Source organism: Eptatretus burgeri, chromosome 14 (genome assembly GCF_056783735.1).
Source record: "Eptatretus burgeri isolate ZD-2024b chromosome 14, Ebu_testis_v1, whole genome shotgun sequence".
In the NCBI taxonomy this organism is placed as follows: Eukaryota; Metazoa; Chordata; class Myxini; order Myxiniformes; family Myxinidae; genus Eptatretus; species Eptatretus burgeri.
The window spans coordinates 20,995,530-21,008,559 of record NC_140974.1 but is presented as its reverse complement, the minus strand read 5'-3'; the positions used below and the strand labels follow the sequence as shown (position 1 = coordinate 21,008,559).

The 13,030-nt window shown below is 39.5% G+C and overlaps 1 protein-coding gene across 8 annotated transcripts in view; it reads left to right on the top strand.

Moving 5' to 3' along the window:
• Positions 1 to 13,030, top strand: part of LOC147012760 (uncharacterized) — a 345,711-nt gene that overhangs the window by 241,709 nt on the left and 90,972 nt on the right. For 7 of the 8 annotated variants that reach the window (XM_085853917.1, XM_085853915.1, XM_085853919.1 and 4 more), the window contains 7 exons: positions 165 to 209; positions 2,241 to 2,294; positions 9,055 to 9,099; positions 9,662 to 9,715; positions 10,005 to 10,058; positions 11,041 to 11,094; positions 11,968 to 12,021. In XM_085853917.1, coding sequence (XP_085710043.1) covers positions 165 to 209; positions 2,241 to 2,294; positions 9,055 to 9,099; positions 9,662 to 9,715; positions 10,005 to 10,058; positions 11,041 to 11,094; positions 11,968 to 12,021 — 360 coding nt within the window. The remainder of the gene's footprint in view (positions 1 to 164; positions 210 to 2,240; positions 2,295 to 9,054; positions 9,100 to 9,661; positions 9,716 to 10,004; positions 10,059 to 11,040; positions 11,095 to 11,967; positions 12,022 to 13,030) is intronic. The other variant, XM_085853918.1, reaches the window with a different exon arrangement.

Sequence of the window (13,030 nt, the reverse complement as noted above, 5' to 3'; positions counted from 1 at the left end):
ACATGCTAAGGCAGCCATCTTCCTTTCATTGATGAAAAATAATAAAATAAAACACAAGTTCCTACCTTGACAATTGCATCATTTAAACCTTTTTAATTTTATCTGATAATGAATAGGAATATTCAGAGCAAAAATTGATGGTTTTGTGTGTTTGTTGTTTTCAGGGTAGAACTGGTCAAATAGGGTTTGTTGGAGTCCCTGGTGAGCCTGTGAGTACATGCTGCTCTGCTTGCTATGTATGCTTGCAGGTTGATTGGTTGGAATGTGGGGATATCAATGCCCAGGTCCTGTATTTTTCTATGCACTCCCACAAACCACAATTTTAGGGTTTGATACATTGGAGTGTTCCTTAAGGTATTTAATAATATAGACCTGAGATCACAGCATCACTCCAAATAGGTGAAACCTGCCCACCTTGAAACAGGCCATCAACCTGATGAACCCTGACAACATTTGGTTATGGATTTCTTTGTAAATGTTTATATTTATTTATTTTGTTCATGCAACACCAAGGTATGCCTGGTGTTGGCTTAATGGTTACGTGGTGGGCTTGGGATCTTTTCATCCTGAGGTCAAATCCCATTTGACTGTTGAATTAACACCAGGAGGGGTTGACTCTGCCTGTCATCCTTCTGAGGTTGGCAAAATGAGTGCCAGCTTGCTGGTATCCTGTGTCGGAGTGGCGACCCGTCCAGGATTATGTCCAATAGCCAAGGAGACCGTTTAGGCAGCACCAACGCTCTGCACAGAGTATGGTCCCAATGGATGGATGGAACACCAAGGCTGGCAAGATGGCCAAGAGGTATGCACAATCGCCTCTGACCTGTCTCGTCTGGGGTCAAATCCTGTATAACCTACAAACTGTCATCCTTGTGTTTCACATGCAGGGTGCTTTATCAATGTGTGCGCCATCCATCAGATGGACGTTAAACTAGTCGGTGGGCGGTAAAGATCCAATGGTGTCCTTCACGAAGAAAAGTTGAGCTATCGCCAGCACCCATGCAGGACAATGATATCAAGAGATATCAGTGTACACTTGTATTACTTAAGAGGGCATTAGTGGAGAAATTGATTACATGGGCATGGTATATGAGATGTGTATCGGGTATCCCAGCACTATTTACCTTGGATAGCAGCATCATTTACCTGAGATCCTAGAATCATGTACCTGGAATCCCAGCATTATAAACTGAGAAGCATCATGAAGAAGCATCATGAACTGAGAAGCATCATCATTGAAGAGAGATAGTGCAGTGTGCATCCATATTATGCACAGTGAATGATTATCAAAGAAGAATTTGCCATAAATCACTCTGGAAATATTTTACTCACACCTCATGTGTCCACGCCTTTGGCAGGCAGTAACAGTCTGATCAACAAAATACTAAACTTGGCATCAGTGGAGCTTTAAATGACAATTACAATGTGCAAGTCATGCATTTCATTGACAATTAGAATGTTCAAGTCATGTTCAAGTCATGCATCCTTGGTGCTCAGAAGCATTTTGTACAAGGTAAACAATCAAAACCCAATGATTACTCTTGCTTAATGTTTCAGCCACTCAGTTTTTCATTTTTGTCACGAATGACATCATCGCCCACCAACCAATGTCGTTTCTTGTCAACCAGGAGGCTGGGATCGAGTTTAGAAGAATTTTTTACATATAAAAAATGGATGAAAAGGCATATGAAGCATCTAGCCAATAGCTTGACCACGTGACTTAGGGTCCTCCATCTGACACCATTTACCTAAGAACACGTGATCTCCTTATTGGGGAATCGCGCCCTCAGCAATTATGCTATTAGCTTTATTGGATCATGATTAATGCGGCCGAGCTTTCCGCTTGCACAATGCTGGACTGATATGAGAGCCCATTATAGAGCTTCTTTTCTTCTCTGGACATTTCTAGAACACCAAGCTGTCAGGTACAGCACTCATGAATGTTCAGAAGAAATATTACGCAAGCAATAAAATGCAAAGAACAAAAAGGGAAAGTAAAGAATGAGAAATCTCATACTAAATATTAATGACTAATTTACTTGCATGTTGTTGAAACTGTTCTTACCAGCCAAAGGTTTAGTGGCTTGATGTGAATTTACAATGAAAAATGGCCTCAAATTTGTGTAAGATACTAAACTAGACCATCAAGCCGAGCAATCTTATAGGTTTCCCATTGGAGTTTGATGTAGTGTGTGATTTGTATTGTTTTGCCCTCTCCATCCCTACCAACTTTTCTCCAGGGAAATAAAGGAATGGCGGGCCAGAAGGGCAGGAAAGGAAAAGCTGGTATCAAGGTTCTACTAATAAAAACTTAATTTATCTTGTCTCTCTCTCTCTATCCTGTCAATCTACACCTGTCCCTTTTAATACCTATCAACCTGACCTTTGAACACCTTCATTTTAAAGCTGTCACTGAAAAAAAATTTTTGTTAACTTTCTCATATTTTATAAATTTGTCTATCGCAAGAAATACGCACTCTCTAAGGGAAAGGCAATGGAGTGGGTGGGACTGTATGTTACATTGTACTGTATTACTAGCTTGGGTATACTGCTGTGGGAAACCCACAGGCGTTGACATGTGTTAAATATGGGCATTTTCAGTTCGTTTTTCCAAAATGGGTACTGGCAATTCTGCAGATCGAGAAATGATGTAATGTACACAATATATTTACTTCACATAATATGTGAATACATGTCCATGCACATGTGAAATACAGCTTGTTTATAAATCCAAGATATCTGAAATAGCTATGTTTGTAAGTGGTGACGCGTAAGCCAAACTCCGTTGGAAATGGCAGTTCCAAATGCGATACATATGTTACCCAGGGTAAGTGGCGATCACGGATCGGGTATTGCAGCTTTTATTGTTATTACGTCTCAATAATTAAACTTTTTATTGACAACTGTCGAAAGAATAATGCTCAAATAGGAAAGTCCCTGGGAAAAAGTCTTGTTGGTGGTGTATGGACATTACACCCTTCTGCTTGGTGAAAACCGAATTACTTTTTTCGCCGGTGTATAGCATACAAAAGGCCGACTAAAGTACAGTTTTTTTTTTTTAAATTACACACTTCAAATATTAATCATGGCGATTTTTGTTGGAATCAAAACATACCTTGTTCAGTTTACTCATAATGTAAGTGAACTCAGAAGTGCCATTGAGGATACGGAAATTACAAATTGAAAAGTACCTAAAAAGTCTTGTGGGCAGTGTAGTACATACTATTCAGCCACCATCCCTACCATAACTCCTCAAACTATTCGTTCTCACTCCCCCACTTCCTTTTCCTTCTGGTCACTCATCACATCACATTCTCCAGCAATATCAAAATTTCATATAACTTTAAAAAACACAGCAAAATAAATCGAAAAGGAGAACTACAAAATAACAACTCTCAAGAATTCCCCAACCTCCCGATTAATTAATTATGCATGCAGGCATTTCACGACCAACCCACTTTTCATCACATCTAACTTGCCACGTATTAGTCGGGAGGCCGGTGAGTATACTTGATGTATGTTTATTGACTTCGCCTAACATGTGAATCACATGTCCATGCACATGTGAAGTGCAGTTTGTTTATAAATCCAGCGGTGTGTTCCATTACCAATCAGCTTGCTATTATTTGCCAAGCCAGCCATTCTTTATCAATGGTTTTGTTGGAGTGCTTGCTTGTGTGCTTCAGTCACCTGGCGAGCACATGACAATCTGAATGGTAATGGAACACACCCCTGAACTTGAATACTATTTAACCTTGAAAACTCAAGTGAAAATCAAAAGGACAGGTGGGAGTTTTTTATACGTCAAAAAGACTTCAAACATTTATCATGTCTTTTCTTTGCTCGGCATTTCTTTCTTTCATGATAGATGACTCGTTGTTTAGTTTTTTTTAATGCACTTAAACTCAGCCATACTCTTAATTGTATAAACATTTTATTTGGGTGGTGTATCTCGGAGATTGCTGCCTCAATAGTTCCATAACAAAACATGCATTACATCATTCCCTCTGCAATAATCAAAATGTACCTTTATTTCCTTAAAACATACCTTTGACAGACCTATTTGGAATGAACAAAATGGTGGCGATTTGATTTCAAAACTCTGCCCTGAATGGACGGACAGAGGTGCAGACAAACAGAAAGACAGACCAATTGGCAGATTTTATATACACTCGTGTATGCCCGTAGGTGCATGCCCATACATGCGTGGCCGTATGTGCAAACAAAACAAACAAAAAAAACTTTCAAACCGCGTGCCAGAAACAACAACTCACAGGCCGTTCCTTCGCTCTCATGTGCCCATACGTGTGTGGCCGTACATGAAAAAAAAACTTTCAAACTGCGTGCCAGAAACAACAACCACACAGGCCGTTCCTTCGCTCTCGTGTGCCCGTACGTGTGTGGCCGTACATGCAAAAAAAAAAAATTCAAACCGCGTGCCAGAAACAACAACCACACAGGCCGTTCCTTCGCTCTCATGTGCCCATACCTGCGTGGCCGTACATGAAAAAAAACTTTCAAACCGCGTGCCAGAAACAACAACCACACAGGCCGTTCCTTCGCTCTCGTGTGCCCGTACGTGTGTGGCCGTACATGCAAAAAAAAAAAAAAATTCAAACCGCGTGCCAGAAACAACAACCACACAGGCCGTTCCTTCGCTCTCGTGTGCCCGTACGTGCGTGGTCGTATGTGCAAAAAAAAAATAAACAAACTTTCAAACAACCACACAGGCCATTCCTTCACTGTCGAAAATGACGACTGGATTGGGGCATTGTATTTAAGAAAATCGAGAAAGAAATCGAGAAAGTACAGAAATCGAGAAAGAAAGAATACAGTAAGTCGATAAATCGAGAAAAAATCAAGAAAGAATACTGTACTCGTCACTATCCGGAAGTCCGGAAGTTAAGCCCTCACTGTCCGGACGTTCGCATATCGCAGTTACGATTATTCGCAATTTAGTTTTAATGGCCAATTACTCAATTAGCGCCAACGTATTTTGCCTTTTCGCAATGTCGTCACAAGGAAAAACACAAAGAGAAGAGGGGGAAAAAAAACCATACGTCCAAAAAAATTTTTTACTTCCTTCTTCGGAGCATACCAGCTAACTGATGTTACCGAAATTTATGCACCGTCTAATATGAAAATGATCCTAACTTGGGGCATTGTGTTTATCTATAAATGCACACAAGTAATCGAGAAATTATTAGAATACACAAAGTCATCATTATCCGGAAGTCCGTACGTTGTAACCTGTAATGGGGAACGTGGTTGAGGTTCTCTTCCCCCATCGGCCACGCCAACGCAACAACGTGTCCTGTCATTGGTTGGTGAATAAATGGCCATAACTTGGGAAGCACTTGTCCGATTAATATCAAACCTTGAAAAGGCACATCCTCAGGTCCCCAGCAATATACCTGGCAAGTTTCAATTACATCGGACCAGTGGTTGTTGAGAAACAGCAGTCACAGACAGACACACACACACACACACAAACACACATTGCTGGAATTATAGATAGATACTAGACGACCCAGCGGTTGATAAAAAAAATCATTTCAAAAAAAAAAATAAAGATAGCTCCAGCAAACTATACCACTGAGGTTGTTTGCATTGATCAAATAATCCCGAAGAGTACTTGACTGAATCGGGAATTGATTTTTTAATAATTTTTTTCATTGCCCAATTTGAACGAAACTTGATATTGCATGTCAATGTGAAAAAAAAAAAAATGGAGAAAAGAAAGTCGAAGAAATTATTGTGCGTAATCTTCTAAACACAATTTTATTTATTAATGAACATGAAAGTATTACATCAAAATGGCGATGTTTATACTATGCTTAAAAATAAATCATTCTTTGTCTATACTAAATGTTTGAGATTTTTTAAATAAATCATTTCAAAAAAAAAAAAAAGATAGCTCCTGTGAACTATACTGCTGAAGTTGTTTGCATTGATCAAATACTCCTGAAGAGTACTTCACTGAATCGGGAATTGATTTTTTTTATAAAAATTTTTGTTGCTGGCGCTGGTAAAAAGAGAGGTGCCTGATTTGAACGAAACATGATACTGCACACCTCAGGCGAATGGTGAGTGAGGTGGCCCTAAAATTTTTGCTCTATCGTGTACCGTTTTGGCTGTATTTTGGGAGCATACATACAAGATGAGAGTTTTCGTAATATACAGAAGATATATATATATATATATATATATATATATATATATATATATATATATATATATATATATATATATATATATATATACATATATATATATATATATATATATATATATATATATACATATATATATATATATATACATATATATATATATACATATATACATATATATATATATACATATATATATATACATATATATATATATACATATATATATATATACATATATATATATATATATACATATATATATATATATATATATATATATATATATATATATATATATATATATATATATATATATATATATATATATATATACTTACATACATTGGCATTTTGTTGATGTGGATGGGATTGTCAATTTTGACATAAGAAGGCACATCCAAGCAACAAAAGCAAATAAAACATTATCAACTCTGAAGCAAATAGGGAATGTAGTCAGCCTCAGACAATGTATAACTCGTACCTCAAGATTCGAGTACGAGTAGAAATTACTTTATTCATTTATTGGTAACGTAAAGCAAAAAACACAATATATTCGTTAGAAATCAAATAAAAGAGGAAAAGTTTTTTGTTTGTTTAAAAGTTAACAGGAATGGATCATTAAGAGAATTCAAGCCAATTAAAAATTATATTCTCTGTGAAATGTGGTCAGCCACTTCGATTATTGCAATTTTCACAACACATTAATCGCAGAATTTGGATTTGTCATGACATACTGTAGATGAACACAAAAATTGACATGACAGAACACGATACGTAAGAATGAGACATGGAAATGGGATAAAAAATACAATTAACCAATTTTTGAAGTAAAATTTTATGTAAAATTGCCAACTTTTCATCGGGGTCTCCCTCCAGTCCCGTTTTTACTTTAAAGGGATGTTCATTATTGTCACGTCAGATGCCCAGCAAATGCAATCATTCTGAACCATTGGTCTAAGACCTCTGCGAATGGCCAAAATTATGTTGAATTCACTATGCTGCGTTGAGACTTACAATTAAGCCTGGTGTTGGCTTAGTGGTTAGGGTGGCTGACTTGGGATCTTAGGGTCCTGAGTTCGAGCCCTGTTGGCCACTGAATTAACACCAGGTGGGGTTGACGTAGCTTGTTATCCTTCTGAGGTTGATGAAATGATTATCAGTGTACTTGTATGGGGCACAGCATCAGTGGCATAGTCACCCCCCAACAAAATGCTAAGCTACCCGGCAGTCAAGCTGCCATATACAAGAAGAAGAAGAAGAAGAAGAAGAAGAAGAAGAAAACTTACTGCCACCATTTACGTTCCCTCACGGATCACACAAATGCAAAATGCAATTTTAAACTGGCAGTGCATTGCAGAAAGGCAAAAAGGCGGGAAAACGTTCCTTAAAGTTAATATGGTTTATTACAAAATAATACCACCGCAGATGGACAAGACAACAAAACCCAGACAGATTTGGTGCATGAAGACAGAGAAATAGGGAAGGTAAGACACGAAAACCCGATGTTATGTACAAATGGAAGAAATAACCTGTATGATGCCAAAGTACCGAACTCAAACCACAAAGGAGAACACAGGCATGGATTTAAGGCAGGCATGAGCTGGTTGAGGTTGCAGGATGATGTGGGACAAGCTGGCAGGCCACAGGGCAAAGTGCGAGGAGTGATTGTGATGAGGAGGCCAGGAGAGGAGGAAGGTGGCCAAGCAGAGAGAGGTATCTGTTCTCTTCTGTCCTGAAATATTCAACTCTAACTGCCACTGCTGTGCGCATGTGTGGACACAGCCTTTTACTCCACATGGAATGCCTTTTCAGCACATGGCTGGTCCCTTCATTGGCCACTGGTGTTTCTGAATTGGCACCATGTTCAGGCAACCCTTCTGGGCTGCCCCCGTGCAAAAATGTTTTGCCCCTCTCCAGAGCTCCATAACTCGCTGCAAGCAGTTCTCCAGTAAGAAAAAAAAAAGCCCGTTTGGATGTCCCTTTAAAAACCATAACACATTCCCATGTGACTTTGTGCCCAGGTCCTTCACCCAGCCTCTCCTGTCCAAAATGTTTTCCACAACACAACCTTACCCTATTCTGCTCGAATGTTTACAATCACTGCCTCCTCGGTGCACAATTTAAAATATTACTTACCTCTAACGGATATCTAATGCAAGGGTAAATCTAACCTACTTGAACACAGTCAATTTTACTCTTCTTGCCACATTCTAGCTATGGGTCCACTCCTCCTCCCCTTTCCATGTAACATTATGTTTATGTCCTCGAGTTAAGGAAATAATTTTAATAAGATACTGTGAAGTGCAGACATAATTTGTTTGTTAATAAGGTGCAGTATAATTAAATTTGTAATATATTTTCAAACTTTTCTATAACCCTGATCAGTACGACTTAAATAGCCCAACATGAAAATCATAGCCTCTGAAATGTTCAATACGCCTGGCCTATGCAAGCCTACCCAGAGTTGTGGTCAGGCCACATCGATGACTGTAGTTTTTATTACACCATAACACAGAGAATTGACATATTTTAGAATGAGCAGCGACTTGTAATACACCAGGTCCGGTGCTACACATTCACCTCGAGAATTTATGTCACGTCCCCCCTCCTGAACTCCCTTGACATTATTTATGCCTTAAACGTTGCCAGGCACACACTCAGAATACACACATCAAATTTCAACTCCTGTTCACCGGTGAAGAGGTGCATATAAGTCAAACACAGCAACAAGGTATGGTTTGTTGCATTTTATCTGAACAGATAAGTGATGCTTCTCTTCACATCCTTCGAAAGATAGCTTTCCATTGTGGCTTGAAATATTACACGCAAGTATGGTGCATACATCTGAGCTTCGCTTTATTTCTGTATTTCATTCCAGGGAGAAAGAGGTCCACCTGGAGCTCAGGGTCAGAGAGGGTTCAGGGTGAGTTACATGGCTATCCATAACTGTTTATTTCCTGCAATGTTGTAATTCAAAACTCAATTGATTGTTAAAATGTGTTTATTATACCCCATATTAACGAAGCAATCAAATAAATACATTTAAAACATTTCGGTGGATGCTCGGGGATGTTATAGATCATGCGAGAAATCGTTTAAAAGTTTACGTGTTTGAATAACTGCTCGATTTAATTGGAAGCAAAGCTGACTGCTGTCTTGCAAAATTGCAAAACAACAATAACAATAACAACAACCAATTTAACAACTATCTGAGGGACTTCCTTCCTTTGTGATGAAACTTCCTGCCTGCACAGTACCATTTTGATAGTTTATATTCAGTTTAGAAACCAAATCCAGAATATACACTTCAGAGGCAAGTGTACTCCCTCTGCACCATCCTGTCAATTGATTGCTGTGTTTATTTTGTCAATTTCACCTGCAAGGAACTGAGAGCAATTTTGAGATTATCAAAGTTTGTCTTAACAGTACTACTCGACTTTACACTGATATAACAGTAATTATTTTGTCTTTTTTGTGTACTTCAGGGTTTTCATGGTACGCCAGGACCCAAGGGCCTGGATGGACCACCAGGTGGTCCTGTAAGTATCTCTTCCTCTTTTATCATTGTGTTTGTCTTCCACCAGCCTCCTCAACATGTACAAGATGGTATGGTAATCACACAGCTTCACTGTCTTCATGTACATAAAAATAGTGATTACAATGAATACTAATACCGATCATCATGATCATCATAATCATCATCATAATCATCATCATCATTATCATCACAATAGCAGTTAGGTTTCAATTTTTCTTTCTGTAATTACATTCGTTTGACCACTACTATCATCATTAAGCTTGCAAATCTCTGTGATTATCTTATTCCAGGGGCTCACTGGTCAGGGTGGGGTCAAGGGCCACTCCGGCAAAATCGGGGAAAAGGTGAGGACATTTAAAAAAAAAAAATTGAGGCTCATGGTCGAGCTGAATTACTGAGGATGATGTTGACATACTGCTATGTAACAAAGGGAGTTGTCATACAAGGGAGGATGTAGAAATGGGGAAGGAATGACCACTTGGGCTGAGTTTACAAGTAACATGTAAGCAGACAGGAAAAGCTGATAAACTGGTTGAATGTGGAAAAGTACAGATGGATAGGAGAGGAATAGTATGAGGGTGTAACACTTGATGGTGATGGCTCACCACTTCAAAGGAGTGGATAGAAGAATATGGTTGGACAAACTCAGGGAGGTGATTCTACTGTGGAGAGAAGATTGAGGGGTGGACAAAATAGTGGAGGTGAGCAGTTTGCCTCAATTTTAGAGGACAGCAAGGTTTAGGTTACCACCAGGGTGAGTACAATATGGTCAGACTCATGAGGGACAAATAGCTGAGAGAGAGCATGTGGTGTGAGACGAAAAATGAGGTGATAGAAAACCTTGAGACCACCAACCTATATGCAGTGGGAGAGGAGCAGGCCATGAAATTCAACCTTCTGCAGAGTAACACCGGTTCACTTCAGGGTCTTAGTTTCTACCTCTTACAGGGGTGCAGAATGAGATCTGGCATCACCAGCCGACAGAGGACATCCACCCCTCGATGTCACGGCAGATGGAGGCTTTGCACACTAATCTGAGCTGAAAGCAAGCAAGGAATAACTTATCTCTGGAAAGTATCTCAAGATGCTTCCCTCTCCTGAAGATATGTGATCGGCCCAACAAAGCTGGTCATGCCGATTGTTGGTCAAAGGAGCTCCAAAGACACTACTATAATGTGCATGTGTTCATTTCATTTCAACAGCAATTAATTAACATCTTTCGGTGTATGTGTATTTTATTTGTAAAATATCAAAACAACCTTTCGAGGTTTTCTGGTTTGTCATTGCACGTCATCCACTTTATCCACGTTTTGACTTGTTCTGCAGGGATTTCCAGGCAAACCAGGGCTACCGGGGATACAAGGTCCAGTTGGAGTCTCTGTGAGTACAAATTACATTTCAAGTGTTTTTATTTATAGTCAACATCATTTATTTATAGTCAACGTCATTATCATCATCATAACCACCAATTATGATGATTAACATCATGATCTTTCTAATCATCATCATCATGTTAAGTATCATCATCATCATCAAAATTATCTTCATCACTGTTATCATTATCATCTTCTTCACAACCATCCCCATGATCATTAAAATCATCCTCACCCCGATCATAACTCGGCTGCACGGGTTCACACGTTCAGGGCTTTTGTTGAGGTTCCTTACATCGGTGCTTATCCACATTGTGGACTGAATCATTTTCACTCCCGCATCTCCTTGCATGTCATCACTATGCAGGCATATCTGCATTCATTTTGTGCATTCATTTTGTGCATTCATTCGTCCCCTTACTCTCCCGATTGTGAAATTGGCTCATCCAACTCACTTCATTCTTTCAAATGCTCTGCCCATCACTATCTCATGAACTCACCATGTACATCTATGATCCATTGTACACACACTGATTCTTTCCCATTCTGTTCCTTTCTCTCTGGGCCATGATTACTCGCTTTTGTTGTTCCTCCTTTGTTCCTTGTAAGTGTCCATCCCACCATACTGTTTGGTCGCTGTAAACATGCTGCCCTTTGTTGTTTCACTCCTCCATGAGACGACGCACTTGTATATCAAATAACTAATCCAAAATACTTTCACAGAAGTCCATTCTGTTATACTTTTGCCACTGGCTTGATGTCATTGGCCAAGAAAATGTAATCACTCATCCTACAGAATGTCTGTGTCTTGGTTATACAGGGATAACCCCATGGTTTGTACACATTCTCTTGGGAATAAACATGAATTCCTTCTCTTCAGGGCCTTCCTGGTGCTATTGGTGAGCGAAGCATCCCGGGTGAGATGGGTCTCAAGGTAAGCCTAACGTCATGTGATATTCCTTAATGTAGTACCGATATCATGGAAATTGAACACCACAAAATATATCGTTCCATCCCACACTTAGATCAGGTTGATGAGTATTATTTTTACGCAAAATTGGTAAAGAGTGAGCTGTTAGATCCTTCATTGTTGCACAATACCATCGTGACACTGCTTACATCTCGAGCCTTTTGATGACAATTAACAGAGTAAGAGTAAGGAGGATCCAGAGTGAAGGTTTGTGCAGATAATATTGTAACAGTCATGGGATTCTAACCATGACCAACCACCAGATTGGTAGGGGATGAGAGGTCAACATGTCCACCCTTAATTTGCGAGCATGTGGATGGTTTAATAACCACGTGACAGCTGGCGAACCTGCCAATAGTGATAAGCTGAGCGAAGCTTTGTAAGCGGCTTCCTTTTAAATGGTGTCTTGAACACGCTGTTCTAAAATGTTCCCGTGTACTGGTTTATGTGCTGAATTAACTAAATCACTTGGAGTTACACTTAACCCCAATGGCCACAAAACAGGTTCTCATTACAGGGTTTATTAACAATCAAATGGGGTGGTGAGAAGGAAAGAGAACACGACCCGCACACACGGTCAATCAAACAGTGTCAAATTGATACTAAAGTAGACACTCCTATATGCACACAGTGCTCGATGGCTGAATTAATGATGGCCTTATCTTATTCACTTGGAGCAGATGATGATACAGAGAAGGAGAATGTGGGACAGAGAGAGAATGAAACTGGACCCATGTGGCAAAGTTGACAATGCAGTGTGGCTCTGTGCAGAGTTCCTCACACTCTGTCACCCTTGTTTCTCACACTCTGCACGCATCAGCCAGGGAGGGGAAGAACCAACAGGGAGCTGCTTGGGACCACTAGAGCTGTGCCAGCAGAGAGTCTTGTATCACAGGAGACTTAAGATCTCAATGTCTGAGAAGCAGCACCTGATGAAACCCCAGAAGAAGGCCCAGAGACAACTCTGCAGCCT